At 42.1% G+C, this 23,089-nt stretch overlaps 1 protein-coding gene across 1 annotated transcript in view; it reads left to right on the top strand.

Moving 5' to 3' along the window:
* CNN3 (calponin 3) overlaps positions 1-23,089 on the top strand; it is a 63,434-nt gene that overhangs the window by 26,277 nt on the left and 14,068 nt on the right. The window contains exons 2-4 of the mRNA XM_089677273.1: positions 12,785-12,906; positions 21,399-21,465; positions 21,552-21,689. Of these exons, the coding sequence (XP_089533399.1) occupies positions 12,785-12,906; positions 21,399-21,465; positions 21,552-21,689 (327 nt within the window). The remainder of the gene's footprint in view (positions 1-12,784; positions 12,907-21,398; positions 21,466-21,551; positions 21,690-23,089) is intronic.

Genomic DNA, 23,089 nt, shown 5'->3' with positions numbered 1-23,089 from the left:
GAGTAAACTCTGAAAGGAATGCACCCCTTTCAATAAAGTCTAATCTTTTACATTTTTTATGTTTTAACTTTTTTCAGGGACTGTCTTCCTGGTTTCCTTTTCAGCTGCTTGTGGTTAATATGGCCACCCCAGCTGCCAAGGGAAAAACCATACCTCCAGACGCAAAGGGAGGGGAATATATTACAGACAGATCATGTTGCATTCCAGCATGGAATTGTTTTAGAATTCTAATATCAGTTTGTCAAGGTCTGACAGATGGAGTAGATGACTGGTAACTGCATTTTGTTCAGTTGGGGAGCAGGAAATTCCAAATACCTGGACATTTCTCAGAGAATATAGATGTGCCCATCTACACTGAAAAGTTTTATGGAAGAGCAGGACTACAGTGGTCTGTTTGCAATGAAACTTAGATATACCTTTTTTTTAATGGGCATATTTTACCTTTTAATCAGCAGTGTGTGTTGCAGCCTGATATGTAGACAGTCTTTGCTTTATCCAGCTATTTACTCAGTGCAACTTATAACATCCAAGTGTAAGATATAATACCAATATGTCAGAGAAAATAAATATCAAAAACAATCACCGAGTTGGAAAAAGGATCACCCCCCCCCCCCGCCCCCCGCTAAAAATGACTTGTAAACTCAAATTTGGTGTAGCTAATCACCTTTCAATGACAAAGCAATTTGACTATCAGCTGTGGTCATTTTGATTAGCTCAGCATGAAAAACTTTCCTGGAGTGTTTCAGTCCCTGATAGTGCAACTGAAGCAATCAATCAACTATGGGTGGCAAGGCATTATCAAAATATATCTCCTGGATAAAGTTGTGGAGAGGCACAAGTCAGGAGATGGATACAAATATCAAAGGCTTTATCAATACCTAGAAGCACAGTGATGTCTATTATTAAGAAGTGGAAGGTATTTAGTATAACACAGACCCTCCCTGGATCAGGATGTCACTCCAAACTGGATGAAAGAGCTAGGAGGAAACTGGTCAGAGAGGCTACCAAGAGGCCTACAGCAACTCTGTAGTAGTTTCAGGAAATTATGACCAAGAGTGGTCATGGTGTGCAGGTGACAACAATATCACAAGTTCTCCTCAACTGCGGCTTGTATGGGAGGGTTGCAAGAAAAAAAGCCACTCCTTAAGAGAGATCGACCACATGCTGTCATGACTGAACTTTGCCAAAATGCTACTTGAAGATTCTAAGGCTACATGGAAAAAGGTGTTATGCTCAGATGAGACTAAAATTGTAATATTTGGCTTCAACGCTAAACATATCTGAAGGGAAGTCCAATACTGCTCACCATCCAAATAACACCATTCCTACAATAAAGCAAGAACGTGGTAATATCCTGTTATGGGTGTGTTTCTGTGCAGCAGGGACTGGAGCGCTTGTCAGGATAGAAGGAAAATGGATGAGGCGAAATACTGTCAAATTTTTGAGGAAAATCTGCTGCTCTCTGTCCAGAAAGTGGTCAGTGGGAAGGTGGTTTACCTTCCAGTATGACCGTAACATAAAACACACAGCAAAAATGACCACACAGTGGTTAAAGGAGAAAAAGGTGAATATCCTTGCATGGCTTAGTCAGACTTCAACCCCATTGAAAATCTGTGGGCTGACATGAAGACTGCAGTCCACAAACTGTCGCCATCAAATTTAACTGAACTTGAGCAGTTCTGCAGAGTGGGCAAATATTGCAAAGTCTAGATGTACAACATTAGTGGAGACGTATCCCAACAGACTAAAGGCTGTCGTTAAAGCAAAAGATGGTTCAACAAAATACTGACGCGAGGGGGTGAGCCTTTTCCAACTCGGTGATCCTGTTTTTGAATTTTTTTTTTTCTTGGTTGATTCTGCATCCAACGAATTGCTGTACTACGCTCAGATATCTTGGTGTAAAGCTAATATTTTTTTTACACTTTTGATAGTGATGAGGTGTAAGAACCCTTGTCAAGTTTTTATTGTCTTTGTCACTGTTCACCCCCTGTGTGTTTTTTGGTGACCAAGGTTCCTGGGACAGAAATTGAGCCAAAATTTTGAAAACTGTCTGAGAGCTCCCCTTACTTTGGAGAGATCTCCACCTACTTTGTTTCACATAAACTGAAAGAATATCTTCCAATGGAACATGGGTAACAAAACACTTTTCAGAGGTTTTAAGCTTTCCTGAGTCTATTCAAGATTCATCACCGTGCCTAAGCCATTTTTGAATTTTTTTTTATTTACATTTCTGAAAAATCATTTCAGGCCTGAAGCTTAGGTGAAACCCCAAAACATTATATATTTTTTGAAAGCAGACACCCAAGAGAATAAAATATATTGGTAGTTCCATTTTTTTATGTCTATTAGCAAAAATGTGCAGTATGTTACCCACTTTTTGGTAAAGAGTAAATGGATACCCAACATGTCAATCCCTAAAATTGTAAGTGCTCGTGAAATGGCAACAAATTTTGGTACCTTTTTTTTATAATTTCCATTGGCAACATTTTAAAAGCCTCTGAGGGTTATCAGTTTAGCGTAAACTGAATAATGGGTCTAGACGTATTGCTTCCATTTTGGCACGTGCTGCGATATGTAGCGCCATAGTGTGCATTTAATTTCGTGTGTGTGTGTATATATGGGGATAGGAAGGGCTCAGAAAGGGGGGGATTTAAAGTGCATGGTGTAACTGTAATCTTTTTTTCTCTAACACCCCGCCCCCCCAAAAAAAAGAAACCAGTAGCACTTCCACCTGGAAGCCGACAGCTTACCAAACATGTACATGCTTCTCACTGCTATAATAGTTAGGGATGTGTGTTTTAAAAAGTCCCTGATCCCAGCACCACTTTAAAACTGATGCTGGGACTGAAGTGGGTTAAAAGAGAATTTTGGCTGAGCTTGATATTTCTATTTAATTTTTTTTTCTCACTGCCAAAGTGGATGGGGGAATTCTCCCTGCTGCACTATTTTATTCTGACAGTGGGAAAACTCCCCCGCTGTCAGAATACACAGATCAGCAAGCAGCCATTGGCTGCAGCTGTTGATTGAACAGCTGTTTTCCAACAGGGAGGCTAAACAGAAGTCAAATCAGTAGATTGCTGGCGCTATATATATCCTGTATGATAACCACACAATTTTTTAATTATTGGTATTTATATAGCGCTGACATTATACAGTGTATTACATATATTTTGTGAATTTGATCAGTCCCTTCCTTCAAGGAGCTTACAGACTAAGATGGATCGCAATTTGGTTGGTCCCCACTGAACTGGTCTTATTTTGATCCATGTTTGGCCAGCTTTAGTCTGTTGAGATGGTGCCCTCCTTTTCTCTTTTTAACATGGAGGAACCCTTGAAACAAACATTCTGATGGCTAAAACTGGCCATACATGGATCAAAATATGGCTGGTCTAGCAGGGACTTGCTGAATTTCAATCTATGTATGAGCAAGGTGGTTGTACAGAAGTTAATCTACTGATCAATGTCTGTACAAACGCCTTGTTAGAAAATTTCTGCTCAATCAGCATCTCCGGCGGTATCTGGTAGCTTTGGTTAGTCTACTCTGAAATTGAGGAAGTTTCTCTGCTGTCAGAATACAAAGGCTCAACGGGGAGGATTCCCCCATCCACCTTGAACGTGTTGATGGGGGAATGGAGTTACTTGTTGAAAGGGAAAAAAAATCCTCTATGGGTTTCTTTGTTGTCAGTGGAAAGTGTGCCCCCCACCCCTTTTACAAATGGATAAAAAATTATTTATATCCGTTCTGGTTTGCCTGGTTAAGAGGTGCTCTGAACAATAGGTAAATGTTTGCATTTATGTGTACTTTGCTGTTCTCTTTATTGACATTGGGGATTTAATCTGCAAATCTGTTCATCTGGATATAGATATTAGAGAATTTTCAGACATGCCTCTGACCAAGAGTGTAAATGTGCAAGGAAGATAAACGCTGCTCAGACCAACCCAATGAAGTTGGTATGAGTATTGGCCTCAACCGCCACTCGAGCCATGCCTTCTTGATGTATTTCACATCACCCACTGGGGCTTGGTCACAGATGTGTGCACAGCCCAGGCATTGTGGAAAACATTAGGGATAGGACAAGGTTCTTTTTAAAGCAGTATGAAACCCAAAACCAAACATGTAGTAATATTGCAGTTTACCAACCATTAAATGTGATGGCTGCATTAGTTTTAGGTGTTTGTGTTTTTTTGTTTTTTTTTTGTTTTGTTTTTTCCCGCCCCCTTCTGTTCTTACCTGGTGATCTGGCCAGTAACACACCACCTGTATTAAAGTGCCTTTTACTCTGGATGAATGAGTACAGGGGCACCTTTGTATAGCAATGTTGCCAGTCTGAGGAGAGGGGAGTGTTAGATGTATTGGCAGATTTAGATACAGTAACAAAGCTGAACTTGACAATACTGTTTAAGCAGTTACATCAGGTTTTTTTTTTCTTTCCTTTTTGGGATAGGTTTTACATAAAAGCTGAACCACTTGCCCTCCAGAGGATTTACCCCCCTTCCTGACCAGCCATTTTCTGCATTACGGCGCTGCGTTACTTTAACTGACAATTGCGTGGTCATACAGTGCCGCACTCAGATGAAATTTATGTCCCTTTTTTTTTTTTTCCCCACAAAGTGAGCTTTCTTTCAGTGGTATTTGATCGCTTGTCTGTGGTAGTGGTGTTTTTTTTTTGTTTTGTTTTTTTTTTTTGAGAAACAATATTTTGGACTTTTTGCTATTAAACATGTCCAATAAAAAAAATACCCAATACGTATAAATTAATTGGTTTACATGAGTTATAGCATTTACAAAAGGTGTAGATACTGGGATTTTTTTTCTCCCCTACTAGTAAGGGCGGCAATCAGTGACTTTTAGCGGGACTGTGGGGGGCATTCTGCCACGTGGGGGGGGGGGGGGAGACTAACTTGGTGTCTGGATAGTGCAAAAGCAGTTCAGACATCGCATCTAAGAATTGTTAAGCTGCAATATAATATTAGCTTTTAGGTTTAATACTGCTTTAAGATTCCCATGGTTTCGTTTTTTGCATATTTTGTTCAAGGCTGCCCCATAGACACTGTATTTGTCTCAGAAATGTTATTGACAGCACATAAGAGAATGCAGCTCTTCCTCCTGTTGCAGGAAATGCACACCCACATAGACTTCAAATTGGAGGCCTCTCCCCACAGTCATCAGTTATTTCCCCCTCTGGCCAGGTAGGAACACATAGGAACTGTGGGGACTGCGTTTTCTCAGTTGTTGCCTGAGAGAGGTCTCTGTTTTTTTTTTTTTTTGTTTTTTTTTGCCCTTGCACCAGGTGTCCTCCAGGCAGAGTCCCCAGGTGGGGAGCCAGTACCGCCAGGTAGCCCTAATGTCTCTTTGTGGACAATGGGCGTGGCCATGTTTTTGGTGTCCAGAAGTATCTGGGCATGGTTTGTGGCCACTTCTGGGCAGGGGCGGAGCTTTCAGCATGCAACGTCAGTTCTGGACGCAGGTGGAGGTGGCAGGATCCAGCAAGTGCCTATTTCTGGTCCCGGGCCGTCACAGCGACATTCCAGGGCACCGGGCCCAGAAGACACAGCTACGTGGACTGCGGCAGGCTCTGCTATAGAGGAGTCAGGAGCGACTGCAGTTCGGGGACAAGCAGTGACACCAGCAAAGACCAGCTAGGAAAGGGCTTCCTACAGTCAGCTTTACTATGCTGCTTCTCTTTGCAGGGCACTGTGGTGTCTCTTCCCCCTGGTGGCTGAGAGCTTATCTTGTGCTCTGGATCCTTGGTGTTTGGGGTCAGTGCACTAGTGGTGGGGAGGTGTGGGCACTGGGTGCGTTTTTTTGTGGTGCGTTTAGGGTCCGTGAGTGGCTAAGCAGTTATGTTGCTTTGTGTTAGGCTAAGAGCAGTGAGAAGGAATCTGGCAAGAGGAGATATCCTTCATACAACAGTAAACTGTCAGATGTCTGGAAAAAGCCTTTATGCAAGAAGGCAGCTTCATCTTCTAGTGATTTTCTGTTTTCCATGAAGGCTGAGTGGAGTGCGACCCTGCAGTCCTTCAAAGATATGTTGGATTGTTCCTCCCAGAGTGCTTCCGAGCCTACCCCCACACCACAGTCATCAGCTTCCTTAGAAGCGGGGTCTGGGATACCTTCTGCACAGGTTGCTGTCTCCTCCACGTTCAGAGGGAGATTCAGAGGATGATGGGGAAGAGGCAGAAGATTCCTCAGCATATAAGCATAAGCTGTTGCTGGAGGATGTAGAGTATCTCCTTAAAGCGATTCACACATTCAAGTGTTAAAGAGGAGGAAAGAGATCACTCCCTCCATGATAAAATGTAAATTGGCCTTGGTGAACCAGTGCAGTTTCTGTTGTCCATATCAATAAATGGTAAATCGCTCACAATGTGCTTACTGAATATTCTTTCCCTTTTAAGCTTTTACCAAAGTTGAAATCTTGGTTTTGAGTGGGCTGACCCTTTCATACTTCACTGTAAAAGTGTGTCCTACTCTTAAAAATGACTTCAATATTACTTGGTTAGAGGAATATTAAACTAACAAAGGAAATTAGAATACAATTCCAGCTTTTATTCTGTCATTCTACACTTCTATACAGGTCATAATGGGAAAAAATATTGGAGCTTTTGGTAATGGTTCAGTGAGATTCTGGCAGTCCTTGTGGAATACTGACGTAGATAGAATTTTTTTGTTCCTTTTAACCCACAAAGCCTCAGTGCAGAGTTGATCTGAATATGGCTCCTGCCCAGAAATGAAACTCTTATTATGGACAGCTTCTGAAATTCCCACTCTTAGGAGCATGCAGGGAAAATTTTTATAAGGTCTGGCGTATGGCCAGCTGTTGCAGTGAAATTTGAAACAGATTTTTCTAGAATTAGGTCATGTGAAACTTCTCCATTTGGTTGTTCTGTGTAAAAGGTTTCTGGCGCTTTCTGTTAGTAGGATCATCTTGGTTAATGTGCCGCTGATCTGATTTGCGTATCCTTGAACTGGATCATTTGTAAAACAAGCACGTTACTTGATGCTTTTTGCTCTTGACACATGATTAATAGTTCACCAGGATTTTCTTGGTAATGGGAAAAGAATTCAGAAAGGTCAGCCCTTTTCCTGATTTCCTTGTGATCGAAAAAATTCCTCAAATATTTTGTAGACAAACGGAGCACACAGGTGACTTCTGATCATCGAAACAGTTGTATATTAAAGAAAAGTGTTCTTGAACTATCCTCCTGAAAATTCTAGTTTCTCAGGTGGCACACTGACCCCCTTGCTGAAAATAATTTTATCCACAGACCTGGAAGGAATATGCTCAGGACTTCCTGACTTTTTTTTCTGTTATCCATACTTATTCAGCTCAGTGAAGCAGAAGGTTCCAGCTCAAATATGGAAACATTTTTTTATTCTTTGTAGAATGGATATTCTTTATAACTTTTATTTAGAGTATTTGCATAATTTTGTCCAACCTTTGTATTATACATAGTTATTCAAACTCCAGGTAAAATAATGAAATTGTTACCTAATATGGTATTGGACCACCTTTTGGCATCCAAGACGTCCTGAATTCTCCTGGTAATTGACAAATATAAGTCTTGGATGGTGGATAATGGAATCTGTTACCAATCTTCATGCAAAAATGGTTCCAGTTCTCGCTGAGATGGCAGGGGCAGAAAACAAGCCTGAACCTTGTTCTCCAAAATTGACTATAGTCACTCTGATATGGAGATTCAGTGACTGCGGTGCCCAGAGAAGATACAAGACTTTGCATGCTTGTCAAACCATGTTTGACAACACCAGCTGTGTGAAATTGAGCATTATGGTCTTGGTAAATAGTGTTGTCTTTGGGAAACCATGTATGCGCCATGGGGTGCACATGGTCGGCCAGAATTTGTTTATCTTTCAAGGTGATGATGGGGCCTGCAGAATACCAAGATATGGCTGCCCAAACCATGATTCTACCACCACCATCCTTTACCATTGGCACTAGACAGCCCTGGACATAAGCTTTGGACTCTTTGCCACGCACACACACGTCCAGTGGTTGGGAACAGTGTGAAGCTTGATATGTGGTTGCGCATGAATTAATGCCACTAAAAGCACCCTTTTAATGGCTAATCTACAAATCAAAAATATAAAACATTTAACCCCTTCCCGTCTGGCCTATAGCAGATTGACGGCTGGGTGGGTCACTTGCCGTTGTGACTGGGTGTCATGATGTCCTGTCATATGAGCTGCTCACGGGGCCGCGCAGTGGTGCGATCTGTCACTGGCTGTGTCCACGGGACACAGCTAAAGACATATCACGACACCGGCCCGTTGCCAGTGTAATGTGACTGCTGTGACCAATCACAGCAGATCACATGTCAATTGTATACAGTGGATGGCTTCCTGTCATGCCATCCATTGTATACAATTGTTAGCTGTGACTGGTCAAGGCAGTCACATGATACAGACAGGGCCAATCACAGCCCATCTGTATCGTGATCAGCTTTGCCCAATCACCGCTAATCACAACAAAAGACTGAATCTGTTTCATCCAGTAACAATAATTGGAAATATCAATTAAAAACATTGGTATTAGCAATCATAATGTGTTAAAAAAAAAAAAAAATCCTGGTCGCTTGCCCAGAGTAGTTACTATGGTAACATTGTATTACTTTGGTCATTGTGCTGAAAAATAAAATGGTAAAAAAAAAGAGAAACCCCAAATTTTATTAGTAGTAGTAGTATTTTCACCGAAGAAATGTAGCAGAATACATTTTGACCTAAATTTTATGAAGAAATATTTATTTGCAAACTTTTATAACAAACAAAAGTTTTTGTTTTTTTTTTGTTTTTAAAGTTTCAGGTGTTTTTTGTTTTATTTAGCAAAAAATTAAAAGCTCAGTGGTGATTAAATACCACAAAAAGAAAGCTCTATTTGTGTGAAAAAAAAATTATACAAATTTCATATGCATACAGTGTTGCATGACTGTGCAATTGTCATTCAAAATGCTACAGCTCTGAAAGCTGAAAATTGGCCTGGGCAGGAAAGGGGGGGGGGGGGGGGGGGGGGATAAGTGCCCGGTATTGAGGTGGTTAAAAATTTAAGTTATATGAAAAAATATTTTTTAAACACTACAATAAGAATGCAAAATATATGATCTCTATAGAACTCCTTTGTTCACTGTTTTTATCTAGACTGGCTGCATAACAAAGCTTCAGTGCTGTTTCTCAAGCACAGACCTTTCCATGGCAGAACGAAAACTCTTCATTAGAGTCCCCCGTACCTCTGCCAGTCAGGCACATGTTGAAGAATTCAAATAATTATGTGAGGCCACTCAGTGGCATGATGGCAGGAAGTCACAAGAAAATGCTTGGCTACTCTGATGCCTTATGGCAGTGGTGATTAACATGAAAATAAAAGGGACCCTTAAGTGCCTGCCCCTAGATCTTCGAAGGCTGCACAATAGCACTGTGGTTTTGTGCATTAATGTACATAGCTTCAAGTTAGGCAGACTATTCAAAATGTACATGCCTAATGCACCTCAGTGCCCAAACATTTTGTTACTGCATCACACACTAAATAGAAAATTGGAGTTGATGTCAGTAGCTGCAATAAAATCCTCTAGCATTGGTGTCAGTGGTAGTAACAATATCTAGCTATGGTGTTAGTGGCAGCAATAACAAATGTCCGTTTTGATATCAATGATTGCAATATTAACTCCAGCATTGCTGTTGGTGATCCCATTAATGGCTTCCCAGCATTGGTGTAAGTGCCTCCTGCACAGGTGCTCAGTAGAAGTGCTGTTTAACCCACCACCTTTTGGTGGAAAGGGAAGTGGCAGTGAAAGTTAACCCCCCCCCAACCCAGATGGGTGGTCGGCAACAGAAAAATTTCAATGCAGTCAGTAACGGGTTAATTTACCCCCACCCCATGAGTGCTGAAACAGAGAGCATTTCACTGCCAAACACCCCGCACCCCACAGGTAGAGGACCCAGCCTGGGATATGGTGGGCTGCACACATAGAGCCAACAGAGCACCACTGCCAAAGGGTGTGTATAAGCTGTGCGGTCTATTGGCGTGCTGTATTAGATGGGGTAGTCATAGGCATTAGACTGCATATTCGCTAGCCTTGCAAGGAAAGGTGCTAGAGACGTTACTTTGTTGCATTTTTTGATCTAGGTAGCTTGTGATTTATAGGTAGTCCAGCCTTGGAAATCATTGCTTTGCTTTTTCAAACCAAATTTTTATTTTAGTATTTGACTTGGTGAATGGTTCAAACCCCTGTGTAAGCTTTTCTTGCTGTCTGTCCCCATTAAAGTCATTCTGTCTTCCTCGATTTGCCCTGGTGGCCATTGTTGGGCTAAAACCAAAATTTGACTTGCCATCAGGACAGTAAATAGAGGGGAAATCTTCCAGCGGAGACCGTTATGGTTACAACTGTTTAAGAAGACTTTTTTTTTTTTTCTCATCTTGAAGAGCTTTCCTTTCGCTTCCTATTGTCTACAGAACAGGAAGTGGGAGATCTCACCAATGGGGTACAGATAGAAAAACTCAATTTGGGGGATTCACCGTCCCCTACTCTGTGCAAAATGGGGGGGGAGGCATGAATTATGCTTTTAACTGTGCTAAAAATAGTTAATTGCATGGACACAAGGGCTGTGCGGATTGTCATCCTGTATGTCTGCGGATAATCCTTTTAAAATGTACTTCTAAGCTCTTACTGTAAACCAAAATCTTCACTTTCCCACCTCTAATCTGTTTAGCAGTGCTGTGGTTATACAGGTGACTATTGTGATATTTGGTTTGATTTAATTCTGATTTTTCCCATCTGTGGTTTCCAAGCACCGTGTAAACAGAGCAGTAAGTGGGACAAAGTGCTTTACTCAGACATTCCATTCACACTGCCAAATGATGTGTGGCTCTTCTGTTTACACTAATCCCATAGATCATATAAATGTGCTCTCAGGCCTCGTATTGTTTCACTGGTTATAGATTTCTGCTTCTTTGAATTGCCAGGAGCTCTTGAATAGGACGTCAGTCTCCCTAGAGCTTAGGATACTTCCTGGGTAATACCATTCAATAGCCGTAGAGTGTCTTGAACTGGGAACATATTGAGCTGCAACATATTGGACTTCTATAAAGTGCAATGATCTTGGTTTACATTGAGAGGGGGAATTAGGATTTTAGAATAGGTGGAAATTTATTAATCTGTAATAGATTGGGGTGCTTTGCGTCCTAATGTGCAAACCCACCAGTAACTTACCCAAGGCTATGAGTGCTGACAGCAGAGTAGCAGATTAATTTTTTGACTGAGGATTCTGCTGATGTCATTGCTCCCTTCCATGCACAGCTGCCATTGTACAATCAGCAAAAGTCACATTCATGGGTATTTTAAGCAGTCTGCCTAAGTCTGGTCCATGTGGTGTGGCTGTACAGCACGCACTTCGAGGAAAACGTTGTGAGGTGCATTAACTCCAGCAAGCAATTGGAAATTGGTCTCATGCCCCTGAACTCCAGAAAGGTAATGCATGGTTGGCTACTTGTGCTACCAGGACATCGAATGGTTGAGGAAAGAAAAAACAGGGTGCACAGGCCTAGTGCATTACCATAAAAAATGTTTAATAATAAAGTAGGTGTTGTACTCACAAACAACAATATAGTCAAGGCACATCATAAAGAACAGCTGGGTCAACACCGCGCCGAGTAACAGTCCGCAATAGGGAGTGTAGACATCCAATAGGCTGACATGTTTTGAGGACTTGCATCTTCCTCAGAGCCATTTGCATGGTTACTTGAGCCTAATAAGTAGATTTTCTTGCAAACCTCTCACCCTACCAGAAGTATATTGGCTTTTCTGCAGGAAATGCAGTTAAACCTGGCCAGAGGCAGGTCAGTAGTGACTGGACAATTTTCGATAAGTGTGTGGCTGTCCCTGTTCTCCAGAAGTCAATCATATGATTAACATCTGTCAAACAGACAAGTTAGAAAACTTTTGGTGATCAACAACTGCAGCCAATAGGCAGTGTGTATATTGAGAGCAGTAGGAGCCTCTGTCAGAATACAATATCCCAACGGGTGGAGGTGGTGATGGCTTTCCATCTGCTTAGTTTGTGTGGATGGAGCAATCTGTTTTGTTCAGCATGCTTACTGAATGAAACAAAACTACAATTCTATGGCCAGTATAATTTAAGTATTTTACAATCATAATTTTTAAATTTTCAGTTCACTGGACTGAGTCTCCTTATGTGTCAGGACTTCAGAACTGGTTCATGTTCATCTGTATTACCTAGATTGTAAGCACGAAAGAGCAGGGTCCTCAAACCCCTCGTGTAATGTATTGTTACTGTCTTGTCTCATGTTCTGTCCCCCTTACTACTGTACAGCGCTGAGCATACTTTGGTGCTATATAAATACTGTATAATAATAATCTGTATTGGGACTACAAAACTCCCCCCATGTTCACCAATGTGTCAGGATTACAAACCCGGTTTGTGTTCACTGATTTGTCAGGATTGCAGAACTGGTTCAGATTCCCTGATTTGTTGGGAATTTACAGACATTTTAGTATGTCTTTTTCATTCTCTCTGACACTACTACATCAAGCAAGATTACATACAAAACACAAACTACATTCTTTTCTTGTTATATCTGTAGATCTAAAGCTATGCTGGTCTCACAGCTTAAATGGTAGAATATTCTTGCGTGCCTTGATGGGGGGGGGGGGCAAAAATGTTAGAATTATAAATGTAAAAATACTTGCTAAAAGCTATTGGTATGTCTGTTGCCCATACAAACCAATTTTTTTCATTTCATTTTTTTTCTAGATTGCTCAAAAATATGACCCGCAGGTGGAGGAGGATCTGAGACTCTGGATAGAGGAGGTGACTGGCATGAGGATTGGTGACAACTTCCAGATGGGCCTGAGAGATGGAGTCATTCTCTGCCAGTAAGTGTGCTGTCCTTTCATGTTCTTATATCCTGTAAATCGGTTTAGAGTGTGGACTGCCGTTTAAAAATACTGATTTGCCTGTCTTTTTGCTCTAGTGCATTTAGTGCTTTTGGAGTCCTGACCCAGACTGAGTTTGCTTGCTGCATGCTTGTTTGGAGTCAGTGATTTAGAATGTACTGAAAGCAGCAAACACCAGGCAGCTAACATTTTCTGGAGGATGTTGAGTGCATTTCCTTTTAAAGTGACCCTGTCACGACAGGATCAAAACCTGAAAGCATGCATGCATACCTAGAAACATACAAGGAAAATACTTGCCTTTCTTGAGGCCTGTGTATTGAAACACCCTTTGCTGCTCACCAGCCACTGCACACAATCCATACTTCGGGTATGTAGAATACCTGCTCCAACACACAAACTGCCGTAAAGTATATTGCTTTTTCTTTTACAAGTATGTTGTTGTCCTTCAGTTCAACCATGTAGTGACATGGTCACTTTGAAATAACCCCACGGGCAAACGAAAACTCCAAAATGCTATCCCTGTAAAGAAAGATGGTGGATACTTGCCTCTCCTTCGCATATAAACACTGCTCTGTTTTAGGAGGAGCCTCCAACAGAAGTCTTTGCAGAGACCTACACTTCTGGAGTGTCAGTTTCCTGATCCTAGCTTTCTGCTTTATACTGGACCACTTGATTTTTTGATAAACTCTGCGGATTATGTATGAACTCCTGCGTACCATAAGTACCATGTAAATTTGACTGTTAGAGTCCAGCTGGGAGACAGACCACTGCTGCCTGGTAAGTCAGCGGGTAGAGCTAAGATAATTTTTCCTGGTCCCCTGCAGCACTCCGTGGTTTCTTCTGCCAACCACCTAATCGCTCAGTAAAAATGTTGGGGTCAGCAGAAGGAACCATTGAGCACTGCGGATGACTAGGAGATTGAGTCTAGTAGATATGTTGGTTTTTGTTAACCTCTTCTTCAGCGGAGCTGCATAGGGGAGTTAGTATACACTTTGTTTCGGGTACAGATTTTATTGGGAGTTTCCATTTGCTGACAAGATTGCTTTACAAATAGAAACATAGCAATTTCTGTTAATCCCCTGCATACCAGAAATCTGGCTGTGTGTGCTTTTTGCTTTTAACTAATCAAGCTCAGTTGATCTTCACCCCCACGCTAATCCATGCTAAGACCAAAAGACTTATGACCGCTAAAGAATCAGTGGCAGAAGGGTAGCCTGGATGCTCCCAGAGGATGCTTGGCAAGACTTAGGGTCACATATTACCACAATTATATCTTCTAGGGACCAACTAATTAAAATGTTTACACATAGTATTGATTATTATTTTATTCTTATACAGGATTTATATAGCGCCAACAGTTTTTCACAACGCTTTGCAATGTAACGGGAGACAATACAGCAACAATACAGTTCAATACAAGAGGGTTAGGAGGGCCCTGCTCCTTGGAGTTTACAATCTAAGAGATATATACACCATCTAGATTGTTTAAAATGGGGAAAATCCCCACTGTGAATCATTATAGATGTGTCTGTTGATGGAACCTTTTGCCGTATGGTATGATATAGTGGTGCACCGAAAATTCTTGGACTGAAACCAAAAATTCTGGATGCATTTGGCCAAAAACCGAAATGGACAGTTTTTCCTTTTTAAAAATGTTTTTATATATGATTGTATTGTCTTTGACCTTTTTAATTATGAATTTAAATGAATATAAATTTGTCGGCACCTTTCGGTCAACAGGTTGCTTTAACACCAAGCAGTTTTTGCAGTGATTTTGCTTTTAAAAAAAAAAAAAAAAAAAAGGCAGAATCGCTCAAGAAAAATGCATCCCTTTAAATTCATGTATGTCTTCACACTGGTCCGTTGCAATTCCATTGCAGTGTTAAAACTCCTGCTTGCCGCATTTTTGGTGCATATTTGGCAAGTTAAAAAAAAAAAATGCACCTTCCCATTGAAGCCTGGTTTACACCAGTGTGTTTTTTAGGGCTTTTTGCAAGAACGCTCCACAGTCCATTAAACATAGTTTCCTATGGAACACGTTCACATCTATGCTTTTCTGAGCTGCTGTGCCTTTGGAAAGGGTCAGGGACTTTTTAAAAAGCAAAACATTGCGTTTTTGGCTCAATAGACTTCAATGGAGATGCTGCAGAAACCGCATGTAGTGCAGTTTTGACATGCGGTTTGCCGCGTTTTTGATGCTTTTTTTTTTTTTTTTTAATCTGCCCAGCAACAAGCTGGCCAAAAAAACCCCACCATTTAAAAAAATGCACTGCAAAACGGACAAAAGCAAACTGCATTGATGTGTAACAGGTTAGCCAAAAAAATGTTTTTAAAAAGTATCAAATAATGTGTCAAACGCACATGCAAAACAGACACCGTGCAACAGAGCTGCCCTCTATGCAAGGAGAGGAGAGAAAGCCATGGAGATTTCAAATCCACGTGGCTTTCTCTCCTCTCCTACAGCTTAGAGTCAAGAACATCTGCCACCAAGGTATACATCCCTTCTCTCCCACTCTCCGTTCAGTATGGGATCGGCGCAGGGAGGTTTCCAGCATCCCTCCTGTGTGAATTCAGGCTATGACAAGTCTGGGTTCACACAGGAGCAGTGCGGAAACTGCATGCGGTTTGGACAAAAACAGCATTCCTGTTCAAATCGCATGCTATTCTTTGCAGTGTGAATTGCAATTTAAAAAGCAAATTGCACCGCAAAGTATCGGTTTCTGATATCGGGAGCATTTTCACAAGTACTTCTGAAAATACTTTATATTGGCATTGGTGCATCCCTACACTGCACAGATGTAGTATAGATTTGAAGATTTTTACTAGTTTATTTGGTGATATAGTGGCTAAATGGTTAGCACTTCTGCCTGGCAGTACTAGGGTCATCAGTTCCAAACCCAACCACAGCACCACCTGCCTAAGGTTTGCATGTTCTCCCTGTGCCTGCGTGGGTTTCCTCCGGATTCCTCCCACACACCAAAGACGTGCTGGTAGGTTAATTGGATCCTGTCTAAATTGGCCCTAGTAAGTGTATGTATGAATGTAAATTTAGGGACGTTAAATTGTACACCCCTTGAGGGTTAGGGACTGATACGAATGTGCAGTATAAATGTAAAAGCGCTGCATAAATTGATGGCGCTATATAAGTACCTGTAAAAAATATAAATAACTCGATCTGCAATACAGACATTGCATATATAATAGGAATTCATGACTATTTGTTGACATGTATACCTAAAATGTTGACAAAATGCAATTGAAACTTGTAAAGCCACACTGTGTGTCAAAGCTGTATACTTGAGAGATCCTGGCAATGGCTAGATGCTGTTTTGTTAGTTTTTGCATAAAAAAAATAAAAAATAAAATTCCCCTTTAAAAAAATATTGTAAAAATCTGATCTCGCATACCTAAGGCAGTAGTTGGAGTGTTTAGACCAGGGGTGGGCAACCTGTGGCTCTCCAGCTGTTGCAGGAGTACGAGTTCAATCATGCCTCTGCAAGTCATAGCTGTAACTGTCAGTTTTGTAATGTTGCAGTGCCTCATGGGAAATGTAGTTCCACAACAGCTAGAGAGTTGCTGGTTGCCTACCCCTGGTTTATACAAATGTACAGGCTGGGCAGAGCACAGGGAGCATATTTACCAGTGTAGTGATTCTTAAGCAGGGTATAAACAGTTTTTATTCATTCAGTGGTTGTATGAACTCACACATCCCAACATCACAAGCGACTTGGATGCAGGTATCTCCCTCTGCCATGTTGTTGTATTCTGACAGCTGGGACTCCCTTCCCTTTCAGAATACACTGATCAGCACTGCAGCTGTTGACTGCACACGCCGATCGAATGCTGGTTTTCCAGTAGGACCATACAGCAGAAGCAAACCATTACGCCGGCTTCTGTTGAACATAGAGGAAAACCCACACATTGAACTCTGTCTGGTTCCTTCTGAAACGGCTGAACTTCGATGTGTGATACCCAGCTTTATTCATAGTCTGGTGAGCAGACTAAAGGTGGAGAAGAAAAGCTGAAGGGAATTGGTGGAGCTGCATGCTTTGAATAGTAGAGTCAACCTCCTGGGTAAAGAGCTGTGTAAATCACTCTTGTGGCTGAACAGAATTATGAGTTCTTTGACAGGTGAACAAAGTAACATGTATTTTGAACACATGGGTGTTTTAGCTGCTCTGCTGGAGTTGCGGATTTAAGTTGCAAAAAGAGAGAAATGGTAATTTGAATAATTGTAAGTGTCCATATCACATTTTTGCCACAGCCAAGTACAGTTAGGTGTGTGTGTCATAAGTAATCCATAGTCCTCCACATTTACTCTCACCTTCTTTAGACCTCACAATATAGTTCGGTCACAGTGTGCTTTTATCCCTTAAATGGACCAGCCAGCGTAAATCTCCACAGTTGTATTATCACCTGTTCCTTTACCTCCGCTCCATAACATGTAAACAGATACACTGAAATTAGTGCTTTAACCATTATAAGGTTTTTTTTTTTTTTTTAAAGTAAAACACATTAAAAAGGTGCCAGATTGCCATTATACATCTTGTATATTATGGCAATCTTGTGTATTATCGCCTCGTGCATTGTAAAGGTTTCCACACTTCTGCCTTCTAACCAGCGTCATCCAAGGTCCATCCCTGATGTATTTTGTCATCACCATGTGACTTCTTAAGGTATTCTGGAGATTTATCATATCTATTGTATTACATTGTTTTTGGTTTATAGTTGGTAGGGAAGCTTTCTGAAGCAGCTCTCAAGATTCGTACTATGTAATTATAACATGTTGCACTTGATATTAAAATTGACCACAAGAGGTGTCTGAAGGCTGACCTAACTTGCAGAACCCCCCTGGTACCCCCACAGTTTGGGAGCTCTCCTATGCAGATCTTGACAAGCTTCAATTCGAGAGCCCAGCCCTCTGTTCCTTTTTGTTCTGGGTCCTAACCACGATTTCCAATGATTGTGAGGGTTGAGGTAAACCTGAGCTCTCAGTAGATTGAAAAGATTCATATAATAGAGCACTTCAGATTTCAGGTAATCCAGTATTCTTGGATGAGTTATATCAATGAACATACAGAGATTTCTGTGTCATGAAGTTCATGATCTTCCGGTTTAGTGTTTTTTAAGGTGACCACTAGGTCAGTTTAAATCTGTATAAAATTGTGGAAAATTAAAGTGTTATTTTAGAAAAAAAATCTGAACCTTTACAAAGGTCATACTTGCCTGCTCTGTGCAATGGTTTTGCACAGAGCAGCCCTGATCCTGGCCCCTCCCCCCTGCTGAATGCCCCCAGAGCAAGCGGCTTGGGTGGGTGCTCACTCCTGAGCCGTCCTTTTTTGTGTCTGAGACACATGGAGCGCAGCTTGGCCCTGTCCCCTGCACTGGCTGTGATTGACAGCAGCGGGAGGCTCCCACTGCTGTGTCTCAGGCAGTGAGGAGAGCGAGACCCCTTCTGCTCTCGTGCACATCGCTGGATTGGGATCGGACTCAGGTGAGTAAAAAAACTTTCAGCCTTTAGAACCACTCTAAATCCAGATCCCTCTTCTGATATCCTGTTCTAACTTGCGATCGACACATCCATGTTACTGCAAAACACCGTTGAGCACCTGACATTCACTAGATCAGGTTTTGCAGCATTTCCCAGGTCACTATGCTCACAAAGCAAACACTGCTTGGTATACAGTGTTTATGTAGATGGAAAGACTGGATAGACTGTTTTTTTGTTTCTAAAAAGCATATCCTTTATTTTGGATGGAATTTAACAATGAAAGGTTTACCTCTGATCAGGTGATTGTTCTGCCATTGTGCTGCCTCTGCACAGACCGGTATCGTCAGTTTATTAGGTCTAATAAAGAATTTTTCTGCGCTGCCTTTTTGCACCCAACCAAGTTTGCTTTTTCCTTTTCTATTATTATTAAATGCAAACTGTTAGTGCTCAAGTGTTTGAAAGTATACACTCTTATTGATCACTTGCCGTGAAAAGTTAATTCCAGTGTTTAACATAAGAATGAGCATATGAAGAGAATATCTAAAGCCTTGCAACTCTGTTTTATGTCTTCAAAAGTATTTAAGTACATCTTCTCACAAAAGTACTTTAGTAAAAGCCCACAAAACCTAAATCCATCCAGGGTGAGACATGCTCAGTCCACTGGATGCAAAATACCAATTGTCAAACCTTTTCAGCAGCACATAATCACCGCCTCAAAAGGGCATCATGGCTTCCACATTTTGAGGGCGAACTCCCTTCCTCTGAAATCTCTGAATAGAAGATACTATTATTAAACTTTTTTTTTTTTTATAGAGGACATTACATAAGTGTGTGTGTGTGTGTGTGTATAGATATCTCTTAACACACTTTTTAATCAGAGTATAGCATCAATTCAGTTAAACTTCTGGGATATTGATCTGGTTAGTTAAGTAGCGGAGGGTGTTGTTAATCAGTTTCAGCTGCTCTGGTGTTAATGAAATTAATAACAGGTGCATTAGATGGGCAACAATGAGGCGACCCCCAAAACAGGAATAATTGTATAGGTGGAGGCCACTGACATTTTTTTTTTTTTTTTCACCTACTCATCTTTTCTGACTGTTTTTCACTAATTTGACTAGGGTCAGTGTCACTACTGGTAGCATGAGGCGATACCTGGACCCTACAGAGGTTGTACAGGGAGTCCAACTCCTCCAGGACGGCACAACAATACGTCCCATTGCCGGAAGGTTTGCTGTGTCTCCCAGCACAGTCTCAAGAGCATGGAGGAGATTCCAGGCAGTTACTCTAGGAGAGCTGGATAGGGCTATAGAAGGTCCTTAACTCATCAGCGGGACAGGCATCTCCTTTTTGGATGGAGGAACAGGATGAGCACTGTCAGAGCCCTACAAAATGACTTCCAACAGGCCACTGGTGTGAATGTCTCTGACCAAGCAATCCGAAACAGACATCGAGGGTGGCCTTAGGGCCTGGCATCCTGCAGTGGACCCTGTGCTCACTGCCCATCACCACAGAGCTCGATTGGCATTTGCCATTCATCACCAGCATTGGCAGGTTTGCCACTGGCACCCTGTGCTTTTTACATATGAGAGCAGGTTCACCCTGAGCACGTGACAGATGTTAAAGGGTCTGGAGAAGCTGTGGAGAACGTTACGTTACCTGTAACATCGTTCAGCATGACCGTTTTTGGTGGTGGGTCAGTGATAGTCTGGGGAGACATATCCATGGAGGGACACACAGACCTCTACAGGCTTGACAATGGCACCCTGACTGCTATTAGGTATCAGGATGCAATCCCTGGACACATTGTCAGACCCTACACTGGTACAGTGAGTCCTGGGTTCCTCCTGGTGCACGATAATGCCCGGCCTCATGTGGTGAGAGTATGCAGGCATTCCTGGAGGATGAAGGAATTGATACCATTGAATGGCCCTCGCCTGACCTAAATCCAATAGAACACCTCTGGGCTATCATGTTTCTGTCCATCTGATGCCACCAGGTCGCACCTCACACTGTCCAGGAGTTCAGTGATGCCCAGGTCCAGATCTGGGAGGAAGTACCCCAGGACACCATTCGTCTCATTAGGAGCATGTCCCAACATTGTCACGCATGCATACAAGCACGTGGGGGCCATACAAACTGAGTACCATTTTGAGTTGCTGTAATGAAATTTCAGCCAAATGCACTAGCCTGCAGTATAATTTTTTCACTTTGATTTTCTGGGTGTCTTTGAATTCAATCCTCTGTAGGTTGATCATTTTCATTTCCATCAAACGATGGAGCAACCTTATGTTCCTAACACATTACCCAGTCCATATCAGTATAGATATCCAGCATGATATTTTTCCCCATTGAGATCTGATGTGTTTTCAAAGTGTTCCTTTAATTATGTAATATTTTTCGCTCCATAAGGCGCACTCCCCCCCCCCCCAAAAAAATATGGGAAATGTCTGTCTTACGGAATGGCCGGACCGGTATTCCCGCCGTGTTAGAATACCAAGCTGGCTGCTCAGCTCTACTGTGCAGAAGAACCTGCTCCTCAGTCCTGCCAGTTCGTTGGTCCAGCAGTGTCCTGCTTTCACCGGCCGTCTTCTCTCCCCGTAGCCGGCATCTTCAGTGTGGACACCCGGCTGTGACCACTTGCGGCTTCACAGCCATGTGCCCACTGCGCATTCGCGAGAAGCCATCTCCGCAGAAGTGGGAACAGGTACCTGTCGAAATCGGGAACCCACCCACCCCCCTACCCCTAGGCTGTTGGTGGTGGTGTAATGGTGTGGGGGATACTTTCTTGGCACTAGCAAGGTGTACCTAATAAAGTGGCTGCTGAGTGTGTGTTTATGCAATCTTTGATTATATTCCTTTTTTACCTGTTAGCCTCCACTCAGAAAACAAATCGCATTGTTTGGAGGTCTGTGTGCATGATTTTATGGATAAGCATTAGAACAGTTCAGTGTGTTTGCTAATAATTTCTTCTTCCTTCTAGTCTCATTAACAGATTACAACCAGGAGCAGTGAGGAAAGTAAATGATGCAAAAATAAACTGGCACAAGGTAAGGGCTGTTGTCATATTTTAGACTGTGTGTAGTTATATCATGTAAATGTATCTTGATTATGTGATGTGCTGATTGTTCTACAGCTGGAAAACATTGGAAACTTTATTAAAGCCATGCAGGAATATGGCATGAAGCCACATGACATTTTTGAAGCAAATGACCTCTTTGAGAATGGAAATATGACCCAAGTGCAGACATCTTTGGTATCCTTGGCTGGTTTGGTATGTACCTCTCTGAATATTTATGAATTATGTTAAATGTAGAGATAAGATCAGATAAGTTATACTGAGAAACCTGTATGTTTAACTTTTTGTAAGGCTGAAGGGAGAAAGAGTTGAAGGAATTTAAAATGTATTATTTGTACATCACAGGACAGAGGATAGTTAATTCTTAGACTGTTGGGTTTTTTTACACCTCCAGGTGATTTTGAACATTGACAAATAACACAGCTTGACACCATCCAGTATTATATTCTGTCTCCCAGCATTGCTTCAGCTTTTCAGTAGTGTCTAGTCTGGTCTCTGCGTAAAGAGAGCTCATTCTGCTTTGATTTACACATTTTTACTTGAACTGCATTTCTTTGAGGATCCTCTGAGCTATATACCAGTGGCAGTTTTCCAGATCATTCCCTACATATGCTTATATCCAAAATGGGTCAGTGCCTGGACCACAGTGGAAAAATTGGAGACAAGCCTGTACACCACATGGACACTGCATTTCACGTGTGGCACTCAGTTTGTTAGGCAGTTGAATCTGTGAGTTAGCTTGCTGGGTTCCTATGGTCGAGGGCCATAGTCTGCTGTGGATTACCATAGCCCCTAATGTTCATGCATATCCAGGAGAAAGCGAAGATTGAGCTGGCTTTCTGTCTTTGCTCAGTGTATGTGTAAGTGCCCCTGTTGTGGGGAGTCCCCAGGTGCTGTCTCCTTGCCATTTAGACACCTGGAGGTTATGAGAGTTGGTGTCTTTCCTGCCACACCTATAGTAATGGTTGGTTCTGGCTGGGGTCACTAGAATGCACAGTGGGCATTCATTCGTACAAGGTGCACACATTGCACCCTGTTTGAGCAAACTGATTACTTTTCCTTAGCTGCTCTGTGCTCTAGTGTGGCCACCTGCCTCCTGCGCAAGCATGGCCCAGCAGCACGAATTGCCATTGAGGACACTACCCATATAGGACACATTTTGCTTGGCTCCTGCAAAGCACTGGATGCTACGCAACTGGTAACTCTGACACCCCAAGTTGGTGGGACATTGCAAGGCTACCCCCTCCCCCCTTTTTGGTGCTAGCGCTTAGTATTGTGCCCCCTTAGGGGGCTGGCAAGCATGATGGATCTGGCATTGGGGGATTAGTACTAGGTGGACTAGACTGCACTACTCAGGAGTCTTCCCTTCACAAATTAATTTACGTGGCAGAAAGCTGGCTGTGGCTTTCAGGCAACATCAGGTCTCTCAGTACTTGTGCTCCATCCTCACAACCTTTGTGTCCAAAGAGGAATTCTCCGCTGCTTTACCACTGTGTTGGAGCAGCTGGTGAATTTCTGTAAAGATTTGCAGAGAAATAACTGTAAGAGGTCTAGGTCTCTGTCCCTAATGTAAGTTACCTTGTAACTTAGTTCCC

Source organism: Staurois parvus, unplaced genomic scaffold (assembly GCF_062004578.1).
Source record: "Staurois parvus isolate SC_StPar_1 unplaced genomic scaffold, SC_StPar_1.0 ptg000183l, whole genome shotgun sequence".
Taxonomy (NCBI): domain Eukaryota; kingdom Metazoa; phylum Chordata; class Amphibia; order Anura; family Ranidae; genus Staurois; species Staurois parvus.
Note: the sequence above shows the minus strand (reverse complement) of the source record. Positions and strands in the feature narration are given on the sequence as shown.